We start from the raw sequence: 24,180 nt of genomic DNA, 5'->3' as shown, positions 1-24,180 counted from the left end.
TGGGTGTATGCACTAACTTCTTTTCTGAAATGAGATGACTCTATGAACCAAGGTCGAGAGAAAACCTCACAAAATAGATTCAAACTTGGAGAGTTTGTTTTCTGGCACTGGTAAATATTATCTCTTCTTTCAAAGCACTAATTATAAATTGATTGGGCCCTCCTCCTTCGTAGTACAAATAATGCTTGAAAAGTTTATTCTATTAATCACAAGAATCTTACGGTAAATTATTTTCATATAAACTTTGAAAGGCATTTTCTGAGTTCTAGCATGTTATGATGAAAATCATAATAGGTGAATTCCGAATTTCATAACAATGTGCTTCAATAGATGATTGGATAAAGATGATATGGTATATAAAGACAATGGAATATTTCCCAGTCATAAGAAAAGATGAATACCACCATTTACGACATGGATAGATCTTGAGATTATCATGCTAAGTGAAATGTAAGACAGAAAAAGTTGATAACCATGTGATTTCATTCATATATAGAATATAAAACTGAAAGCTACACATGAACAAAACAACAAACAGAGAACAACCAGTTACCATGCTTACCAGAAGGAAAAGGGAAAGAGGGAGGCAGGTGAGGGTCAAGGGGTCAAATATAGAGTGACGAAAGGAAATTTAACTTTGGGTGGTAAACACACAATGCAATATACATATGACATACTATTGAATTATACACTTGAAACCTATATGTTAACCAATGTTAGCTCAATAAATTTAATTTTTAAAAAAGATGAAAAATACTGACTCTGCCATTATAAAGACCACAATCTAGTAAAAGTGTTAGGGAATCCAATCTAAAAACAGGAAATTTCAATACACTGTTTGCGGTATGCCCAAGGAGATGTGTCAACACAGAAGAGTTACCCAGGGTGGTAGAGGAATTCAGTTGGTGGACTAAGACATTTTTCTCCAAAACCTAGCTAAGCTCACTGGGAGGTAGGCTCATGATAGCTAGCAGCATACTTCCAGATAAGGGAAGGCCTAAATGACACAATGAGCACAGAAATTTAGATTTAGAATACATAATTAGTGTCAAAAGAACTTCTAGATATCTAGTAATACTAAGTAGAATATGCTTGGAGTTAATATTTTGAGCAGTTATTATTGAGAGACTTTTTTATATTTAATGCTTCATTTTGTATTACTTTTTTAATCTTGTGATATAAAATATGTTCTTGGAACTTTATTTGTATATCAAAACTACCAGGAAATATTTTCCAACCTAATTACTTCATAGCATTCCTTTAAACATATATTAGATCAAGAGCAATTGTTTATCATCTGTTGTTATGATTTTTACACCTTTTTTGACATGGAGAAAGGTCATAGGACAAGTATTTTCAGAATAACTGAATATTTATTTCATCGACTGCTATTAAATGACAAGTTACTGGTAAATTTTTTGGACAGAATAGATAAATTACTTTAATGAATTTTAGCCATTATATTACATAATTGAGAAGAAAACAGTTTTTCCTCCAAAGAACTTTTCTTACTATTTGATTGTTAGTGATATGACTAAATTTTTTTAGGGAAAAATAGTTAATTAATTTATATATTACAGTATTTATTGAACACTTGTTATATGCCAGGCATTTTTTAAACATTTGATACACATTAGGAAACAAAACTCTTAAAAATCCCCACCTGCATCCTTGTGGAAAAGAACCAAACAACATAACTAAGTAAATTACTTGATATATTAGAAAGTAATAAGTTCTATAGAAAATAATAATGCAAAATAAAGAGATTGATAGGCCAAAAGGGAGGGAGGGGTGATGTTGCAATTTTAAATATGATAGTCAGGATAGAGTTTGCTTAGAAGATAGCATTTGAGTAAAAGCTTGAAGGAGGGTGGTGGGCTGTGAGGGTGTCTGGGAAAGGCTTTCCGAGCAGAGGACGCAGCCATTGCAAGGCCCTGAAGCTGGAACCTCCCGTTTGTGTTCCAACTGCAGCAAGAAAGCCAGTGTGACTGTAGCAGAGAAAGCAAAATGGAAAATGCTAGGAGAAAAATCAGAGAGGCAGCAAGGACTAAACCATATTTGGCTTTTACTCTAACATGGGAAGCCACAGGAGGGTTTTTTTTTCAGAGGAGTGGCATGATCTGACTTATGTTTGGAAAAGATAATTCTGCCGTTTTGAGAATAGACAGTGAAGAAGGCACAAGGATAGAAGCAGAAAGATCACTAAGGAGGCTCAAATCCAGGCCAAAGGTGATAGTGGTTCCAACCAGGGAGATGATAGTTATTGATGGCGAGAACTGGCTGTATTAAGCATATAGTTTGAAGGTAGAACAAACAGAATATCCTGACAGATTAGCTGTGGCATATGAGTATAAAGAGAGGAGTCGAGGAGGACTCCAAGGCTTTGGCCTGAGCATCTGGAAGGATCAAGTTGAGACAGACAAGACTGTGAATAAGGTGATTTTGAGAGAAAAGAACAGATCTAAACTTGCCGAGTTTAAGGATTCTATTATAAATCTAAGTGAAGAAGTTGAGTAGGTAACTGGATAATAATTGGAAATCTGGAGAGAATCTATGACATATATAAATTTAGGGTCCAGAGCCAGGAGCTGATAACATCAAAGAGGTGAGTGTAGATAAGAAAGAGAAAGCCAGAGGTGAATCCCTGAGGTACTTTAGTATTAAGACATCAGGAACACCATAGTGGACTGAGAAGTAAAGACTCATGAAGTAGGAGGGGAGCCAGGAGTAATAACCTAGAAGCTAAGTGAAGAGAGTGTGTGAACAACCAGGAGTGACTCTGACAAGGTCAGGGGGGATGAAGCCTGTGGCTTGACCTGTGAGTTTGACAATGTGCAGGAGACATAGTTGACGTTCTCAAGAGCAGTCATGCTGGAGTTGGGCATGTGAAAAGCTAATTAAAGTGGGTTTAAATAGGATGGGAGGAGATAAATTGGACAGTGAGCATACCATCCTCAGCCTTTTCAAGGAGTTTGCTGCAAAATGTGTTAGAGAAACAGCAATACAGGGAAAGTGGAGTGAGTAGAAGATTCCTTCAAGATAGGAGAAATAAGGGTATGTTTTTATGCTGAAGATAATGATCTAGTAAAGAGGGAGAATTAATAATGCAGGAATGAGAAAGCATTCTTGAAGATTACATGAGAGAAAACGAGATTTAGTATACAAGTGGAGGGACTGTCTTTAGATAGGGGCATGGGTAGTTAATTTAATATTCACCTAAAGGCAATATATGTGGTTAAAGAGGCTAATAGGAGGTTGACGAGGTACTGGGAGTCTGTGGAAGGTTTCTGCTCTTTGCTTTAATTTTCTTAGAGAAGTAAGAAGTAAAGTCATTAATTGAGACTGAGAATGAAGAAGAAGGTGATAGAAGTTTGAAAAAAGGTGAGATGTGAAATAGTCTTCTTGCAAATCTAGGAAATTAAAAGAGAGAATGCATTGCTGTGCAGCATTAGGGCTGACGTGAAGAATGTGGTCTTAAACTTAAAGTGGAACAGGGAAAGCTGTTTTATGTTTTCCTTCTGTTGTATTCACTTGCACATGTGCAGGTACAGCGATAATGGGGAGTCGAATTCAACCAGTGCTACAGTTTTGCCCTGGGACTAAGAAAGTAGAGAGCAACTGATGATATATATATATATATATATATATATAAAAGAGTGGCTTTAATGATTAATTATGCAATTGAAACTGGGTAAAAAGGGAGAAGTTATATTGAGGAATTAGTGATTGTAAAACGGATTGGAGGTTCTGGTGAGTGGGAAAGATTATCTGAGTGAAAATATAAGAAGATCTGAGCTGGAAAGATAAGAGCTTTGAACAGAGAGGCATGCATCAAGTCATATTGACTCCATCTAGCTACTCTCAGATGTTCCAAGTAAAGTGGGGAAAGTTTTTTCTTCTCCATCTGAAAGAGTACTTGGGTGGCGCTTTCCTAGGTTTGAAGGGTAAGAATGTGATCTGTAATAATCAAATAACCTGTACTTTGACCGAATGGGTATTTGAGAGTAAATAGCCACTTATCACTGTCATTCCAAAAGAGAGAAAGAAGAAAAAAGAAAGCAAGAAGAAAAAGAAGATCTGTGTTGTCATGGTAATAGTTTAACATTGTAATAATTAAAGCTTCTCTTAACTGACTAGCTAAACTGTGACTTAAAATATGCACTATTTACCCTATAATTAGGGCACTGGCTTACTAGAACAAAAATGCTACTACTCTGATTCCTGTTAAAAGGGGCTTTACAGCTGCAGAATTATATTCAGAGGCATAAGAAAAAAAATTACTGATTTTTAGAGAGAAAATAGAAGATTAAAATTTCCTTGTATTAAAAAGCATAAGTAAGCAAAGTTATAGAATCGACCTATAGAAAATTAGGAATTAACTTTGGGGGTTTTTTTGCTCACAAAAATAAAAAAAAATGTTTCATAAATTAAAGTGATTTTGGTAGAAATATTAGATTATTTAATAAAATATTCTAAGCTTCTTAGGAATATTAAATATATAAACTGGATTATACTAGACTCCTTTAACAATTTACAATATATAGTGCTTGTATTCTTTTTTTAATTCTTATTTTCATAAATGACCTCTGACGATTCTTTGACCCTAATTACCCCATGATCCTGTATATCTGGTACAGATTCAGGGTCAAAATTTCAGAGCTGATCCTATTTAATGCATTTAAATAGGATCAACCTAAGGAAACAGATCACTTCAATCTTTAATGAAATTAGAGAAATGTACAATCATTCATCATTTAATGGTGTTTGTTAATGTTTGTTTTCAGTACTTTTAATATGGCTAATTTTTTCACCTAAGAGGAAGACCGTTTATTGATTAAAGATGAGAAATATTTAAGACACCAATTCTATACTCACATACAGAAACTAAAATATTAGGTCTTAAATTTAATATAGTTCTAATTAGGATTTAATTACCTCATCTGAGATAAAGTAGCCTAGTATGTTTCTTTACACAGAAATAATTTTTCAATTGTTATCAAGTCTTAATCATTTTTTAATATATAGTAGAGATTTTGATTTTCTACTTAGTATTTTCAAAACATTAGATTTCGATTTTCTACTTAGTATTTTCAATTTATGGTAACTAGCCAAAAAAGTTTAAAACATCTCTAAAAAATATCTTAAGCTATTTTAACCAAGTAAACTTTGGATCTTATTGAATTAAATAATTATATTGTATATAATGTTTAAGTGAAAATTTTACATAAAAACATATATATGTTTTATTATTTTATATGGTTACTTAGAATTATTAATTTTTAGAATAATTTAATCAAATGTGATAACCACCACTATGACAGTACAGCACGGTGGGTAAGGGTGTAGCCACTAGACCCAGACTGCCTCAATCAAATTGGTCAAATTTCTATTTTAGCACCTGCCTAGTGATGTGATTTTAAATAAGTTGCTTACTTCTTGTGCTTCAGTGTCCTTATTTATAAAATGAGGAACATAATGGTAAGTACCTCATAAGGTTACATAAGGATCAAGTGAGTAGATGAAGAATTTACAAAAGTACCTGACACAGAGTAAGCACTCAATGTATTAGCCTTTACTGGCAAAATCTGAAGAGCATGGTCAAACTTTAATTTTTTATTGTGAAAATTTTATAGTGTTTATCTCTTTTTTTGTCTCATTATTCATTATTCTCCTTTATTTCATCCAAAATTCTCATTGGATATTATTTTCTCCTGTTCTAAATACTGGAATATCATTTTTTCCTTAAGCCTTCTTCCATATAATTCTCTTTGACAGAGGCCTCTCTTTCAGGCAGTGAGGCTAAGCAGAATGCTGTGGAAGCAATAATCCAAAATTGCTGCTGTGCATTTTCACCTGTGGTACCCTTCCACCACTTTATCAGTCTCCATAGTTACCTTTGTTTGCAATATATATGCTGAACTATCATTTTTTTAAAAAAAATGTTTTTGAGAAGTCTATAAATAATAGGGTTGCTGGTACTTGCACAGCTCATTTTGGTTTGTCTTCTTTATTTATATAAAAGTGGACTATAGAGAAGTTAAATTAATTTCAATACAACCATAAGCATTTTTTATGCTATCTAAATAATTATTCAGTATTTCAGTCTAGTTATAGAAAATAAGCTAATTAAATATGAGAGAATGAACTCAGAACACCTCAGATTGTAATTCTGATTTTAATCTATTGCATATTATTAATATATATATAATATGATATCTTGAGCATTTAGACCCATAAACTTATCAAAGAACCATAGAACAGCAGATGATCATAGAAATTGTGTTAGGAAACACGTAGAGGTGTAGCATCTCACCTGAGACAGAAATCTTTTCTTCAACATCTAATATTTGTTTCTACATTTCCTATTTGGGGAAGTTCATTACTTCGCAGCTCTAGATATTTTTAAACGTTCCCTTATATGGAGCTGAGTCTGTCTACCTATAACTTCCATAAAGTCTTATTAATTCTGTCATGACAGTTCTTCAGATATTAGAATGTGGCCAGCATTAATTTTGCCTTTGCTTTCTGCTCTGCTGCCTTCTGCCTGTTCTAGGTTTAACATTCTCATCTCCTCTAATTCTCAATGGTATCATGACTAGGTATCTTAATTCTGGATATTAACAAATTTTTTTATTTCTCTTAAATCAGCTCTTACGTGTGTAAAAATGAATTGGTTATTAAACACTGTTATTAATAATAGTGCTATAAAAGATGTAGACCTGATGTAATAGACAAGAGTTGAGTAAGAATTTTGAAGAAAGTGCTGGATAGGTATTAAGTGTAAGAGCTGAAAGAAAGAAAGCCATCTAAAGGCTACTCTAGAAAGCAAAGTATAAAATGATAAGGATCTGGACTGAGTAACAATGCAAATGGAACCAAATGAACAATTACATGAGGTGTTCCAAAGCAAACATAACAGGATATAGAAAGTCAAATAAATCTCGTGGGTAAAAGAAAAGTGATTCAAAGCATACTGCAGGTTTCCTAGCGTGAATGACTGACAGAAACGTTAGGGCTATTGTCAGCAATTGTGGGAGAACTAGTCTGAGAGCAAAAGAGAGAAAATGAGTTTGCTTCAGACAGAGGCAAAATTAGTACATTCATTTACGCATCTCCCTTGCAGATATGGAAATATGAGACTAGAAGCTTTTGCAGCTAAGATACATCTAGGTAATTATCAGATTCAAGATAACGATAGTCAAAGAGCTGGCCATTAGTCTGATGAAGAGACTTAGGAGAGAAAAGAAAAATGACCTGGGACTAAGCCTTAAGGAGACAAATAAGTTGACATATCTCATGCTGGAAATTACGGAGGATGTATAAGTAGATCTTTATGTAAATAAAATCTATGGGATGCTAGTAAGCTTATATAACTAATGTTCTAGAAATGTTGAGTAGATGAATAGTAATAGTGACTAAAGAAAAGTCGGTTAGAATTTTGAAAACTTATGTTGATCTCAAATTCTAAAATTCTGAATTTTTTTAATTCTTAGAATTTCTGAAGCCAACTCCATGTTAAAAAAAGAAAGAAACTGTGCTCATTTGAGCTGTCACAACTTCATATACTTTTTTAAGTAAATAGTAATTCAGTTATCTTAAGTATTAGAAATAATTAACACAGTATAAGAATATGTAAACTGGGGGTGACTCCATAGTGTAGTGGTTAGCATGTCTGCTTTACACGCAGAAGGTCTTGGGTTCACGCCTCAGGTGGAGCTGTGGACCATACCATGGGTGCCCCAGGCCCTCCAGTACCCCAGGCCCCCGGAGTGCCCTGGGTATACCAGGCCCATGGTGCATGCCACGAGCGTGAGGGAGGAGATGCCCTGCCTTGAGAGATCCAGTTCTTAAGGGGAAACAGCAACATCCATAGGTCAGGAGTGGAAGTATGGAATGGGGAATTAAAGAGGGGGAAAAAAAGAATATGTAAACTTAACATTTTTTTATTTTAATGCTGTAGTCACGAAAACATGAAATCCATCAGACATAAATATTGAGATAAAACGATACCAGCCATCTGTATGATTTGTCTACATAATGCTTACCCCTAGGTATTCCCAGATTAACGATTCATAGCATTTGGTGGAATTTGGAGCTTTGTTGTTAATTGTGTTTCTTTATAATTGTACTTAATTATTGAGAGTACAACATTTCAAAAGCTCATAAATATTTACATTTGTATGTTTCAGGTGTTCGTATAATTTTGGGAGACTTTGAATATTGCACTTCTGGCTTTTCAAAAGTAGCTCTTTGAGTGTGTGTATGTTTGTTGTTTGTGTGTGTGTATGTGTGTATCTGTCTGTTGATAAAGATATAATTCTTTTATTATCCTGGGGATGGGGAACAGTTTATATGCCAATGTTTAATAATACCACTAATAAACTACCTAAATGATCTTGTGTGTGTGTGTGTGTGTGTGTGTACAGCCACAATTCCTTCAGGAGACACCTACCAAGGCAAATGCAGGTTTCCAGTGTTGATTTTAGCATGGGTACAGAACCCGTTTTGCAAAGAGGAGAAACAACAACCAGCATTGGGAGGATAAAACCAGAGCTCTACAAGCAGAAATCAGTTGATTCTGAGGGCAACAGGAAAGAAGATGTCAAAACCTGTGGGAAATTTAACTTTACCCTCCAATATGATTATGAAAACGAACTTCTAGTTGTCAAAATTATCAAAGCCTTAGATCTCCCTGCTAAAGACTTCACAGGAACTTCGGACCCTTATGTGAAGATGTATCTTCTTCCAGATAGGAAAAAGAAATTTCAGACCCGCGTACACAGAAAAACTTTAAATCCTCTATTTGATGAAACTTTTCAGTTTCCTGTAGCGTATGATCAACTAAGCAACAAAAAACTACATTTCAGTGTATATGATTTTGACAGATTTTCTAGACATGACATGATTGGGGAAGTGATTCTTGATAATTTGTTTGAAGTCTCTGATCTCTCCAGAGAAGCCATCATATGGAAAGATATTCATTGTGCTACAACAGTAAGTAATAGTGCTACCAATATATTGCTTTTTATTTGACCTACAGTGGTGTATAAAACTAAATATTAACCAACTTATTGTAATAAGTTTACAAAGTTATGAAATTTATGTGCTAAGAACCTGCCAAGGTAAGATTTAATTACATATATAATAATAGTTCAGGCACCTAACAGTATATAGGTAACATCAGTGATTGGGTAAATAAAAAAAAAGCTCTTGTAAGTTACCAAAAATAGGGACAAGGGATTATTCTTAAAAATAAGAAAATTATTTTTTAATTTGAAATAGTTCTTTTTGTATTTTTTCCCTAACAATGTTTCATTAATTACAACCAATATTGGGGGTCCTTATAGTTTCACTGTAAATTATATGGATGTTAATTTTAAAATTTATACTGGCAGTTTATTGCATTACATCATCATAACATTTTCAATTGTTGTATTTTAATTTTATGGTCTTCGTTGTGATACATTTTAGGGAACAAAGAAGAAATTTCAAAACCAAAACATATTTCAAAAGTATTGGGGCTCTTTTGATTTCATATTGTCTTTCACTTTATTACTTATTACTTATATTCCTACAGGGGAAAAATGGTAAGCAGTGATTTTTCCTGTTTTAAAAAATATGACACCTCCTAAAATGCAAAGGCAGATAATTTATTGTTAGGTTATTTCTCTTGATTTCCCAATCTTTATTATTTATTCTTTTATTCATTCAACAAATATTTGTTAAGTGCCTACTGTGTGTTTGGCATGATCTAAGTACTAGGGATGCAAAAAATTATATGAAGCATGTTCTGTTTATGTATTTAGATTCAGGGGTAAGTAACCCCCAAATGATGTCTGAAAATTAGTAAAATCGTCTAAGAGATTGACAGTGGTTTTTTTGTTTGTTTGTTTTACATTTGTACATTTTTGTGTTTCAAAGTGATCCTTCAAGAAAAAGGAAGAGATTTTTTGTGGAGACTTCAATTTTTGACTGCTAATGAAACATTAAATTCTTTAATTTTATTTTCAATCTTCCTCTGCCTAATATATTAACTTTCTATTTCTGCTATAAAAATTACAAATATAGTGTCTTAAAACAACACAAATTTATCGTTTTACAGTTCTGTAGGTTAAAAGTCCGACATGGGTCTCATTGGACTAAAATCAAGGTGTTGGCAGGACTGCGGTCCTTCCTGGAGATTACAGGAGATTCATTTTCTTGTCTTTTCTTGCTTCCAGAGGCCACAAGCATTTCTTGGTTAAGATTATCCCCAGATAGGATAATCTCCCCATCTCAAGTTTTATAATCTTAATCACATCTGCAAAATTCCTTTTATCATTTGGGAACATATTCACAGATTCTGGGAATTGGCATGTGGCCATCTTTGGGGGTGCCTTTATTCTGAGTTTTATTTCGGCATTCTGGATATGAAAAGAGGTAGGCAGATATTGAAATGTATTATTATGTTATTCCAGTCAAAAGACATTTCTTTTTAACTGAAACATTGAGGCACACACTGTTCTAGATACTCATAGCTTTTTTATTAGAACGATATAACGAAACCTAAATGTTTTGGCTATGGGACCAAAGTTCACAATATACACAAATATTATATATTATATGTCATCTCATATATATATAATCATCATTATGATTAGCATAGTATTTCATTAAAAACTTTCCTTTGAAAATCATTAAGCAATTTTATATTTTCAGATTAAAAAAATGAAAAAAACTGACATCGGTTGAAATGTGCATAAGAAACTTTTTTTTATATATCATTAACTTTAAATAATTTCATATAGAAATTATAGGGTTTTCTACAAAGAAGGAGGGAAAAAGAAATAGAAAGCGATGTTATATACCCTCATGCATTCCAGTCCTGTAGAAACCTGCAAAGGTGATAAATTATGTGGACATAGATATTAAAAAGCTGTGTAAGATAAAATATATATTTGAATTAGAATGTTAGCTTTCTTTATATAGATAACTACCTAGTTAAGGATAAATCTTGAAAAAACATTATTATAATTTAAGGTTCTTATTTGAGATAATTATGTATGTAAAATAAACTAGGAATATTGTTAATTTATTGTCGAAATCTTATCAGGTTGAAAGAAGAGTTATATATTTTATATTCATAATTTCATTACTAATAAGTTATTTCTATACAAAAGGGATTGATATTTTTTATCAAGAATTAGCAGGGTTTTTTAAAATTTGAGATTGAATGAAAAAAGAAATAATAAAGGTGTATCTTTATTCTGTGCAAAAAATTTTCACTTTAGGGATCATCCCACTGTATATCACAAATTTGGCAAGCCAATCACCTACAGCGCTAATATACAGATATTTCCAACGTAAGGGGAAATCACATTGAAGAACACTGCACCCTGTGACACTGCTCACTATTTCTGTAATAGGAAGGAGAAATATATATTCATATTCAGTTATATATACAAAAAAGCCTATGTGAAGACACACAAGAATTTAATAATAATAGTACCTATTAACAAGAACGGTAGAAACTATTATTGGTAGATAAATATAGAAAAAGAATGACTTATAACATATTGTTTTATATACATTTTCTCTTTAAACTATGGGAGTATAATATTATTCAAATTTTTAATTAACTTTTTTCAAAAAGTAATAATTATACAGACTAATGTATTTTGAATATTTAAATGTAGTTTTCTCATACATACTCAAGAAGCCATTGAAAGTATAAAGAAAAACTTTCCCTTTTCTGAACAGGACTAACTTCATTTTGCATATTTATTTACTCATCTATTCAGTGAACATCTTTTCAGTACAATCTATGTTTTAGACACTCACAAGAAAGGAGAATGTGTATACAAAACCACCTGGTTCACAGCTATAAAGTGCTTGAATCTGTTATCTTCTAAGGAACTGTCGAGTATTGTTTAAAGAGTTGGTCTTGCCATGACAAATACAAAGAAATTGTCGTATTCATTGTGTCAACCATTTAATACTAAATGTTCCAGCTGAGCTTTGGTTTGAAATAATGTATTTTCTTACAGATTACTAAAATTTCTTTAAATGTTTAAAAAATAGTTTGAATTTGTCTTCTTATTTCTAGTGATATATTTTTCATTCTTCCCTCAAGCATCCTGGATCTATCCCAGGATCAGAAGAATACTACATATTTTTTTTGCATTTATCTGTCAACAAATTCTCTTCTAAAGTTTGTTAATCGTGGAATAATGTACTACCAATAACATTTTAAAGAGTGACAAAAGTGCAGCCTCATTTTAAGGGAAAAAATGTGGTGGAAAGCAAGGCAGTAGAGTATAAACCTTTTCGCTCAGGGGCTGCCTCACTAGGCTTCCAAGTGCATCAGGCAGTATCGGAGCCAAAGGCCCGCAGACAGATACAGTGAACCCACATCTGCTCCTCTGTGAAGATTCCTAATTTTCTATTTCATCTCTGCAGTAAACCTGACCCCGAAGTGTCACAAATATCACATATGATAATGGGCCACCATTAATTGATTATTAGCTCAAAAGATGCAAATAAGTTCCGTGAATCTATCTATAAGGTTTTTTAGACATTTGCAAGAATTGGTAGTATCTATGTTGCAATATAAAATTTAATTTAAATTAAGTTTAAAATAATAGAGTCTACCATAGACTATCACAAAATTTTGAGAGTTTCCAAAACCTGATTTTTATTGACCTTAACACCTGCTCAACTCAGGCAGACTGTTAAAAGGAACTTTGTCTCATGAATATTTGGTATTCAATAAATGTCTGGAGTTTATTATATTATTTTAAAAAATTAAATCGCATCTGCATACATTTAGAGGACAAAGTTTCAGTGTCTGTTCAGTCTCTTTTGAGTACATTTCATTTCATGTGAACTATTACAGGTAAATTGGCTTTTAAATAGCCCACAACAACTACATTAGCCTTTTATTATCAGTTTAAGCAGTAGATTCCTCTTTTGTTTTACTGTTCTGAAACAGTGTTCTGTTTCACAAAACAAAAAATCAAAGTTAATGCATATCTAACACTTAAATCTGTGCCACCAGTTTTAGACTGAATTCAACACTGATGCCATACTTTTTAAATAAAGATAGAATTGTTGGGTAAGCACAGCTGTGGTATTTCAATGATATTAATTGAGAGAATATCATTTAAAAATTGGTAGCCAAAGCTAACCATATCGTAATTATAATATTTAGGGTTATTTAAAAACGCAAGTTGGTTTTTTTTCCAAATTTATTGCATCTACATAATTTCCAATCTAAGTTTCTACATCGTTCTACTTGTAAAGATTATAATCACCATCGAGCTTCTCTGTCATCCTTGGGGGTCTCTCTGTCTCTGTCTCTCTGTCTCTCTTTCTCTGTCTCTGTCTCTGTCTCTGTCTCTGTCTCTCTCTCTCTTTATCCATCTCAGTCTGTCTCTCTCTCTGTCTCTCTTTGTCTCTCTCTCTCTGCCTTTCATTCCTTCCCTCCCTAGCGGTATCACTTTAGGTAAGTAGCTTAAGATTTCTGAATTTGTTACCTCATCTATAAAAAAAGAGGTTTTTAATAATATCAACTTTACAGGAATATTTTGAAAATAAAATGAGATAACAAATGTGAAGTTTCTTTAAAATTTAAAGTTGCTAAGTGCCATTATCTATAATCTTGCACATAAAGAAAATAGCTATTTGTTATCTACTCGAATACTAACATCCCAATTTCATTCATGTCTTAAGTTTCTTACCCTAATATTTAAATTTCTTAAAAGTATTATCCTCACTTTTTAGAAAATAAATGAGAGGTACTTATGTTGTACTCTTTAACTCAATCTTGAAGTGAATAAAGTATAGCAACATTGTAAAAGACTATGCCATGGCATATATTGCATGAAGTCTTTCTATAAAGTCACTAAACCAAAGATCTTACTGACCGAATATCAATTTTCTTCATGTTTTTTTGGAGTGCTTTTAAATGTTAAGAATTCTGCACAATCCCACACCCTGTGGTAAGTAAAGGCATGTTTTGCAAGTGTAGGCATCTATCAAATACCAGTCTACAGAAGAGCATAGGTAATGAGAATAGAAATTCTGCCCAAATAGGCTATTGTCATACCAAGTAGACCGCAAATGTTTCAACTTGTTATCTAGTTATGTATAGAGGAATAATTGTTATGTCTTGGCCATTCAGAGAAAAATAATGGCTAAATAAACATTTGGTAATAGAGGTTGGTTACCTGTTCTGCCCACTTATAGAACAAGGATCTTAAATCCATCAATTCGACAAACTTTTATTTAGTTCTCCTATTTACCAGACACTCTTCTGGATGTTGTAGGACATAAAATGTTCCTGTTTTATGAGGCTTACTTTATAGAAAAGGGAGTAGGATAATAACAAAGGAAATAGATAATATGTCCAGTGAATGTAAGTGGTATAAGCAACATGAGGCAGAATAAGGGATAGGAAGTGGCAGTGGGGAGGGGTCACCCTAGATGGGTAGTCAGATAAGGCCTCTCTGATGAGAGTGATAGATGAAATCAGAGAGATGGCAGAGCGTCAGATCACCTAGAGCCCTTAGACTTTGAAGAGCAGAGGTGAAACCATACTAATCAATTTAAGGTAGACTTTAGTATAGTGAAGCCAAGTTCATCCAGTCCAAGTATTTACATACAGAGATACTGAGAGAGGCTCCTTTAAATAAGGATTTTGTAAAGGTATATAAAAGCATCAACACTCTAAGGCAGGGGTCCCCAACCCACAAGCCGCGGACTGGTACCAGTCTACGGCCTATAAGGAACCAGGCTGCACAGCAGGTCAGTGGCATGCAAGCAAGCGAAGCTACATCTGTATTTACAGCCGCTTCTCAGTGTGAGCATCGCCGCCTCAGTTCCACCTCAGAGCATCAAGCATTAGATTCTCACAGAAGCACTGGTCCCTGGTGCCAAAAAATTTGGGGACCGCTGCTCTAAGGGTTGCTGTATACAGCATTATACCAATTTCTATGCCCCATCTATAAATAATGATTAATGTTTGAGAATAAGTCTCCAGTTCCTCTCACCAAGAAGCTTAAGATATTTCCTAACCAGTATGATAAAGGGAAGGAAGAGTTCTTATCAAATTTGTATCCTCTTCTTATATTCTAAGTTGCTCTTGTCCCAGTGTCTGTATTAGGCTATCTCTTTGTTTCAGGCTCCTCATGACACAGGTGGTTGTAAGTCTTAGTTTGTTAAGTCCAGAAAAGGCTGTTTTAAGATCTCAGCTCTGTCTCTACAACCTGAGCGCTTCATGGCTCCTGGTAGATAAGTCTGTGATTGCATAGGATGGGATAAAAACTAAATTATTTTGGCAGAAAGTGATCTTTCCCACTTGCATTGGGAGCCGAAAATGGTTCTCCCACTGAGCAGAAATTCGGCGCTATTAAATAGCATCCCTGGCAATAGTTGCGACTGTTAATCACTTAATGCTAGAGATGGTTTGTAATTACCCCACCTCTAACACTGCCATGTTTTCTGCTCTTTTCTGTTCTGACTTTAGCAAAGTTTCACCTGGACTTTGTACCATGGAAAAGCACAATTCTTATTATTGTACACTTAATGCAAAGTGCATTTCTTCCTTCTTGCAGAAATGCAAGCAGGTCTCACTAAAGGGCACCTGGTGAGCATTTCTCTATCTTCAAGTAAAGATGGCAGGAAAGAATCAATAATGAAAAATGTGACATAAAAATCTAAGAATCTAACTAGGTTTTATAATCGAACCCTCCTTGCCTGTTTCTGCCCCCACGCTCATTGAACATGATTGAAATCTGATTTAATCAGAATCACTGGGCGAAGGAGAAAGGGCAAGGAGGAAGTGCTGTTGGAAAATTGTGGTTCTTTGAAGGAAAAGAAGGAAGCTAGAAACTGGAAGTTATAATGTTAATTACATTTCCTAATTGTATTCTATCAGCTTCTTCCCCCTTCCTCCCAGGGTCAGTAGACTGCTTGTGCTGGTGAGTTGGAGGAGATGACCAGATGTGCAAAGAAAAAGAGTAACTTATACACCTTAGAAATGCATTTGACTCTGAAATTCCAATGTGCCATAGAATTATCTCAGATCACATTAGACTAGAGGGATATATAAATAAAGTTCAATAAAACTAATTGATAAGTATCCTCTAACCTTAGCTTCCCAAATCTTAAGTATATCTTTAAATGGCTCAAAACTGTTAGGACTATTAGTTTATTGTACTTTTAGGGCCACCTTATATGGACACGCCCTTGCACAGTTCCAGGGTGTTCCACTCACAAAGCCCACGACATCCATAAACAGTGTTGCAATTTGCTCACCTGTCCCAGCTTACTGAGTAATCTTCACTCCTTCAAACAGATGTCTCTGCAGACATTGAACTCATGACCAGGCCTGATGCTTTTATAATTAATTCATTCATTTATTCATTCAATAAATGTTTTATTAAGCATCAGCCTAATGCCAGTCACCAACCCCAGAAAAATTGTTTTAAACAAGAAAAAAAAAATAGTATCTTTTTGAGCATCTACTATGTGTTAGGCTGCAAACTGGACCCCTGTGACATAATTATTTTTTATATTACACCTTTGAAATCTAAATGCAACCCCTACAGGAAATTGTTATTAAGCATGAACATGGATCTCATCTTGCTCTGAGTAAGTATTCCAGAGGAGGGTTCATTAGAATAAGGTCAGTGTTGCCATTTAAATTATCCTCTGGCATTGCTAGAGCCAGTGGTCTCAATTTGACCTTCCGAATATTGTTGGATATTCGGAACCTTAAAGCCTCTTTTATATGTATCTCCATCTGTTTTTAAGTCCCTTTACCTTTACTCATTCTTCAAGGTTCAGATTAAATACCACACGCCCCTTAAGTCCTTCAAGATCCTCAAGGGAAGAATCAGGTACTTTTCATCTCTGATTCTATAATTAAAACCAAAGAATCTCTCTGAAAAGCACTTACAACACTGGATAAAAAAAAAAAAAAATTAAGCATGTACTTTAAAACTATGCAGACCTATGTTTTTCTTCCAGCTTGTCCCCTAATTAAGTATGTGATGTTCTGAAAGGTTAAGTGACTTGACTAAAATCATAAACCCTATGAAGAGAACAGTTTTGTCTGGTCATCAGTGTTCCACCAGTTAATAGAAGAGTGCATGACATTTTGGATGCTCTCAGTAAACACAAACATGCTAATTGAATGAATGTTTAGAGATTGACAAGGCATTTGATAAAGCTAGAGTGCAATTTTGGAGTTGTGAGAACATGAAGAGAAATTTGTAAGATGAAAGTAGAAAAAATATTAGGAATTAGATTGTCAGGGACTGAATGTGTCATGTTGAGGAGAGTGAACTCTGTATTTTAGGCCAGAAATCCCCAGCGCCCGGGCCACGGACCAGTACCCGTCCGTGGCCTGTTAGGAACCAGGCCCCACAGGAGAAGGAGAGTGGCAGGCTAGTGAGGAAAGCTTCATCTGTATTTGCAGCGGCTCCCCAGCATAAGCATCACCGCCTCAGCTCCACCTCAGATCATCAGGCATTGGATTCTCATAGGAGCACTGGTCCCTGGTGCCAAAAAGATTGGGGACCACTGTTTTAGGCCCTGTGTGTCCAGCGCATATAAGAGAGTAAAAAATCAATCTCTTTGAGATTTTTATCAGAACCAGGAGACAGTATAAATGACACTGCATGTTCATTGTCCTGTGTGGTCTTTCCTCATGAATCCCTAACCAGATCAACCCTGAAGGTCTCTACTTTAAGGATCACATCCATCATTTAGCACATTGTCTGGAAATCGAAGTGATAACTATTTTTTATGACCATTTTTTCTTGAACTTGAAATCAAATTATGAGCATCAATTTATTTTTCATGGTCTTTCCAATGAAGATCCACCAACTCAATAGCAAACAAGGCCTAAAAGGACCTCACATTCTCAAACATGCCTGAACTATATATATTAGCCTTCATTTTACCATGCTTAAAATGACTAATTTTAAGAGCTAAAGAATAAATTAGTTCATCTCCTCGAACGTTCTCATGTTATACCAAAGAAACTGAGATCAAGTGATGCGAAGTCGACTGTTCAAAGTTAAATTCCATGATTTGCTTAGTTGAATGGAAGGTGTGAGTTAGGAAGAAATAAAAATTTTACAGTAGTTTGAATCCAGTAGACCCACTCTGGGTCTGCATTGCTCTGTAGCTTCATTTCGTGAACAGGTGGGTAAAGGACTAGAAACTTGATAAGGAAGCACATTTGATCTAGTAATACATTGTTTGACAGTGTGTGGAAAACCATCCATTTTCTTACCAACCAAGAAATGTGGAAGGCAGGCTGCATTTAGTGTGCTAAAGTGGATGTGATAACTGATGTCACCATGACAACCAATTGTTTGTTTAAAGGCTTTTTTCAATAAGTCTTAATGATTCTTACTTTCCAATATATCACTGAATTCAAAACTTTCTTCAGCCAACACCTTCCCACGCCTGTCTACTTCACTGGCCTCTGTCTTCTATCTTTTTCCTTCCTAATGTAGCCTTCTCTAAATAAAGAAATGCTTTTCAAATATTATTTTTATGACCATTATTATTAACCATAGTATTCACATACATTATTCTTTTTTCTTCCCTGTGAAATTCCATCTCTTTAATCTTTCATCCTCCACTGTAAAGATTATTTCCCTCCAGGAATGCTTCCCTTAGTTTTTCACCCTTGGTTATTGACCCTTTAATGTGCCTCTTCTTCATTTCTTGCATTCATTTGCTATAGCTTGATCTGACTGTTAATTCGCTTAGTCCTGAAATAGGATATGGAGTGCAACTATTTGTATATAAATTTGTCTTTCAAATGACTTTTTTTTTAATCTTGGAAAGCCAATACATGGGGAAAAAACTTTGTAACTGTTCATGAGCTTGAATATAGTTTATCATCAGAAAATAATCTTTATCTACCCAGTTCTCTCTGTGGAGCCAGCATGAAGAAATCAGATGTTCAGCCCCTGACCTGGCCTTTTCTTACAACTCCTTTCCCAAGTATGAAGTCATAAGATTTTCATGGCGAATGTTCAACCAAATACCTTAGTGTGTATAAGAATGAAATACAGGTCTTCTTACCTGAAAATAATTTTATAGAACACTATATCCTAGACTTTATAGCCAGCTTTCAAGTGATTATTTGCTCAAAGATACAAGAGTTTTTCAAAGGTTAATTTAGGAAGCTCGTGCTTATAAAGAATTAGAATAAATGAGATTGCTCATAAGTAACATTTTCAGAAACTCGAAGTCTTTCTCATTTTAAGCCAAAATTAGCACTTCAGATTTTAAGGATTTTGAATAAAAATAACTGAAAAAATATTGTACACTTCTCCACCTTCTTAAACGGGAAATATAGGATATTTTTCCTTAGCTTTAAGACTTCGTCATCATTTTAATATTAGTGACTGTTCAAGTCTATAATAAAATGCTCTTTTTAAGTTACTGAGGCATTATTAGTGTTTGTTCCCCTTGATACAAAATGACCTGTGCACAATAGGCAAGGCTCAGTGCAAAGGTCATTGCTATCTTTTTTTAGAATATCTGCTTCCATATATGCACATATATATGTATACATGCATTGTGTTTTTGCAGCTTCATTTATCGCTGCCTTCACTAGCCCTTCAGCTATTAGTTTTCTCATCCCAACATTCACGTGTCAGTTTTGACATAATGTAAATTGATATACCAAGTAAACATTCTTGTTAGAATTTTTTTAAAAATAATAGTAAATAGGTGTTGAGTAAGAAATAATGTAGTCTCTTTATATAAGCTAATTTTACTGCATATTTATGCCAGATGTTCAGTAACCTTTCAACTTATTTCCTGGTTGTTTGCTGGGCACTAGAAGGGTCAGGTTGTTAAAACTGAATATCGTTTTATAAACTACACTGGTCTGAGGAAGACACAGAAGAGGCAGCAGTTAAAACTTGACCAGCTCTCTGGAGCTTGGCCATCAACACGGCCCAGACTTGGTGGTGGGTACTGAGAATTAGTGCATACAGTATAGCTCAATGTATGAAAGCCAAAATCTGGAGTTCTGTTGTTACATCTATTATAGGACCTTCTTAAAAGTCGTATAGCCATTTCCTTTTGTTAAGTTCATTTCTCGTGATTATCTCTTAGATAGCTTTCAGTATTAAAAAATTGAAGAATATTGGTATTTATCTTAGAGAATGTTCTGCCCTTTTCAGTATGTAAGTGGTTTTAGTCCTTTCACATCCATACTTCTTAAAGAAAAAATATAGTCTAATGAAGTATCGAATTTTTGTGCAGTTATTATGGATGCATGTTATAAATTAATTTTTCACCAGCCAGTTCATTCCAGTTTTCTTAAAATTCCTGATTACATCATGGAGTTTAAATATTTAAGTAGATTTCTTATTATCGTAGTATGCAACAAGCCACCTAGCCAGTCATACAGAGTTGCTCAGAAATGTCCTCAAATCATGCTCTTTGTTTTCAATTTCTTTGCCCTAATACATACTCCTCACTTTAGCCTCTTTATGTTTACCAATGCCTGCTAATAACTGATAGTCAAGATTATTTTGTAACTGGATCCATGGAAAAGATCTATAAAAATTACTCTCACATATTATTTAATGTATAAAAGTAAAACCGTGTCAATCAGACATGTGAAAATATGTTTTATTTTCTTAATTCCTTTAGATGTCTTTGTTCATATACTTTATTTCAGTTTGCATGTGGTGCATTTCCTGTTAGATTCTTGGCATTTCATCTCTGAGATCATGTCCCCTATTTCTTTTCTAGCTTCGTTATCACCACCCCCACCATATTTCTTGGTGGAACTTGATATCTTGCTCTACATTCATAAAGCGATTCCTTAACTTTTACCAGCTAATAACAGAATGTGTCTATTATAATTGATTTCCTGGAAGGAGAATACCCAGTGAAGGAAGGCGGGGGATGGCTGCCAGACAGAAAACTTCAGCCCATTGACTCAGCCTAAAGAAACACTTGGGAAAAAAAAGAGAAAAGGAGCGAATCATCAGATAAAAATAGAATTCAGACTTATTTTCTTAGCCTTTTATAGACTAATCTTTTTTCAGCTGAGATCTTCAAGGGCAGGATCATGCTATGTTTATCCCAGTGTCTACAGCACCTACCAGTGGGCCCAGCAAATAATTCTCAGTACTTCTTGGTGGTAAAAAGAATGAATCCTTGACAGGAGATTGTACTCTTCCTACTTTTTCCTCAGGCCTCTCATATTGGATCTTGTTTACTATTTTGGGTCTGCAGCAATCCAACAGCCCAGGGGAGACCCAGTAGGATCTAACTTTCTTATAAAATATTTACTTTTACTAATTTTCTCAAAAGATAATAATTACATCCCTTGATTAATTTTTTTCATTTATCCAGTTCTTACTGAGCACTTGATACATATGAGGTACTGCTCTACATGATAGCAATGCAGCAGTGAACAAAATAGCATCCCTTATCATATGCCAGACACTGTCGGATACCTTGGGCTTTGTTGACAGTATCTTATTTAATGATTAAAACCTGTGTGGAGTAGATATTTTCTTCAATTTGAAAATGAAGTTTCACAGATTCAAAGCTTAATTAAATTTCCTAGGATCTCACAGCTAGGAAGTAGAAAATAGGAACAAAACAAAGTTTAACTGACTCAAAGTTTATGCTCTTAATTACTAGGCTCTGTTGCTTCTAGATCATGAATAAAGAAATGGAATTACATGAATCAGAACCTGAGCTGTAAGAATATGCCAATAAATGTTAATAGCCTGTCATAAAGAATTTTTAAGAACCTAGTCTTTTGACCTGAGTGCATAGCAACTTATTTCCCCCAAAATTAAATCTACCACATAATGTCTTACCAGGAACGATTTGATTAAATCCTGTAAACAACTTTTTAAGAGACATCCTAAATGTGCATTTTCATACTCATTTTCATTTGTCACTATCTATGCAACCATTGTCAGCAAATATATCTATATCAGGGTACTGTGGATGGTTCTGTTATAAATAAAACAAAGCAGATCAGCTTTCATCCAGATTAATTAATAATCTTTTTATTCCTTAAAAAAATGCACTGAGTGCCGGCTATGTACCAGGCAGTTTAGTAGGATGTAAAAATAAGACAGACAAGAACATGTCTCTCCTAGACTTTATATTGGAATCAGAGAAACAAACGAACAAGAAAATGAATTAAAAGGTAATTTCTGATGATGGTAAGTGCTATGAAAAAAATGTGAAGCATCTGTGAATGGGGTGATTGTAGGATAGGAAGGGAGAAGACCTGGCTGAAGAGATGCTGTTTGAGCTGAGCCCTGCATGGTGAGGACTCAGCCATGTAAAGATATAAGAGAAAAAAATTCAAAGGCCAAAAACTTCATTTGTTTGAATAATAGAAAAAAAAAAAGCTTTTGTGTCTGAATCAAAGTGAGGTGAGGTAGAGAGGCAAGAGATACAGTTAGAGATAGGTAGCATCCAGATCACACAGGATCTTACATGTACAACCTTATAATGCATGGTCCAAACAAAGACTTATTTAACAATTGAAGGAGATGTTCTTAATAATGATACCAGAACAATAAATATAAACCTAAAATTTTCCACTTATATGCCATGGTAAAAAAAAAAAAAAAAAAACCTTAGAAGGTTTTAAGCAGGAAAGTGAAATAATTTGATTTGCATTCCATAAATGATCGCTTCAGCTGCTGGTAAAGATTAACTTTTGAGATAGGAGATTAATTTTAGAGATTAATGAAGTATTCCTGACAAAAGGTGATAGTGGCGTGAATGATAGTAATAGAGCTGAAAACAAAGTCACTAGTTTGAGATATATCTCTGTAGATAGTGCAGAGAAGACATGATTTGAATGTAGAGGTGAGGGAAAGAGAAGAATAAAAGTGACTGCAAGGTCATTGGCTCCAGCCTCTATATCAATTATGATATCATTTACTGAGTTTAGAAAGACTGACAGAGGAATTGGTTTTGGAAGATGATCAGTAATGAGTACAATCAGCAGTCTAGTTTTGACTGTATTAAGTTTGAGATTCCTATAAGAAACACAAGTGGAGATGTCAAATAAGCAGCTGGGATATTACTCTCTTTTCTTCCTCTGTTTTGTATTTTGTTTTCACTAGCTAGTGTTTGAAATTGCTAACATTACCAATTGCCTTTCTAGGAGAGTATAGACCTGGGTGAAATCATGTTTTCCCTTTGTTATTTGCCAACTGCTGGACGTATGACATTGACAGTCATCAAGTGCAGAAATCTGAAAGCTATGGATATTACTGGCGCATCAGGTATGCACATCACAAGCCAGTGGGTCAAGGGTATATTCCCAAATAAAATATTCCATGTGCCCCAAATTATATATAGTGATTGAATTATTGAGTTCATTTGTCTGTAGTGGGGTACTATAAAAGTAGAAAAAGACATTACCAACTAAAGTATACTTCAGATCACCTCTTTTATTTACATTATCATTACAAAAATTTTAAAAGGTGTTATCAAATAGGTCGACTTTGAACTTGGGTTTTTATTTTATTTCCTTCTCTGCTGATTTAGTTTTTTCCTCAGAAATGCCTAATTTACCATCTACTTCCCTACTTCCAGCTTGTCACTTGCTTATAAAGGAAGACTCTTGGACTTTAAGCCATTCACTTAAAACTTTCATTACTCTACAAGTGAGGGCTACATGAAGACATATTTAGACTGAATTTATTTCTCTCACCCGATCTGCAGAGAACTAATCAGTTTCCAAGACCACCACTGGCATTCTTACCATAACCTTTCTGACTAAAAATTTGGCAGCTTTAGAGACGGGAATAAATAAAGTAAATGAATGCCTCTCGAAGTTTCTTAAAGACATTCTTGAAGGAAATTTCTCTTGTGCCAACTTTGATAAATTGGTAAAGTCATATCATGCTCTTTTATTCCTTCATTTAAATCACTACAGTCCTGGAGGATTATTTATAATTGAATATGTGAACTTGAGCAAAGTCCCGTGAAAGAAAAAATGATAAGGGCAGAGTAGGAAGGTCAGTAGCATTCGTTGAATTAAACAGAAATAAGAAATAGTGGAGATATTAGTAAAAGATGACATAGGGGATTATCTATAACTTCGTGGTTCTTAAGAACAAAAAAGTAAATAAACTAAATTTGCATTACAGAAAGCATGAGGAAACT

At 34.3% G+C, this 24,180-nt stretch overlaps 1 protein-coding gene across 1 annotated transcript in view; it reads left to right on the top strand.

Moving 5' to 3' along the window:
* SYT10 (synaptotagmin 10) overlaps positions 1-24,180 on the top strand; it is a 54,745-nt gene that overhangs the window by 21,844 nt on the left and 8,721 nt on the right. The window contains exons 3-4 of the mRNA XM_011363151.1: positions 8,427-8,994; positions 23,174-23,294. Coding sequence (XP_011361453.1) covers positions 8,427-8,994; positions 23,174-23,294 — 689 coding nt within the window. The remainder of the gene's footprint in view (positions 1-8,426; positions 8,995-23,173; positions 23,295-24,180) is intronic.

Source organism: Pteropus vampyrus, unplaced genomic scaffold (assembly GCF_000151845.1).
Source record: "Pteropus vampyrus isolate Shadow unplaced genomic scaffold, Pvam_2.0 Scaffold82, whole genome shotgun sequence".
NCBI lineage: Eukaryota > Metazoa > Chordata > Mammalia > Chiroptera > Pteropodidae > Pteropus > Pteropus vampyrus.
This window is presented reverse-complemented; position numbering and strand designations above follow the sequence as displayed.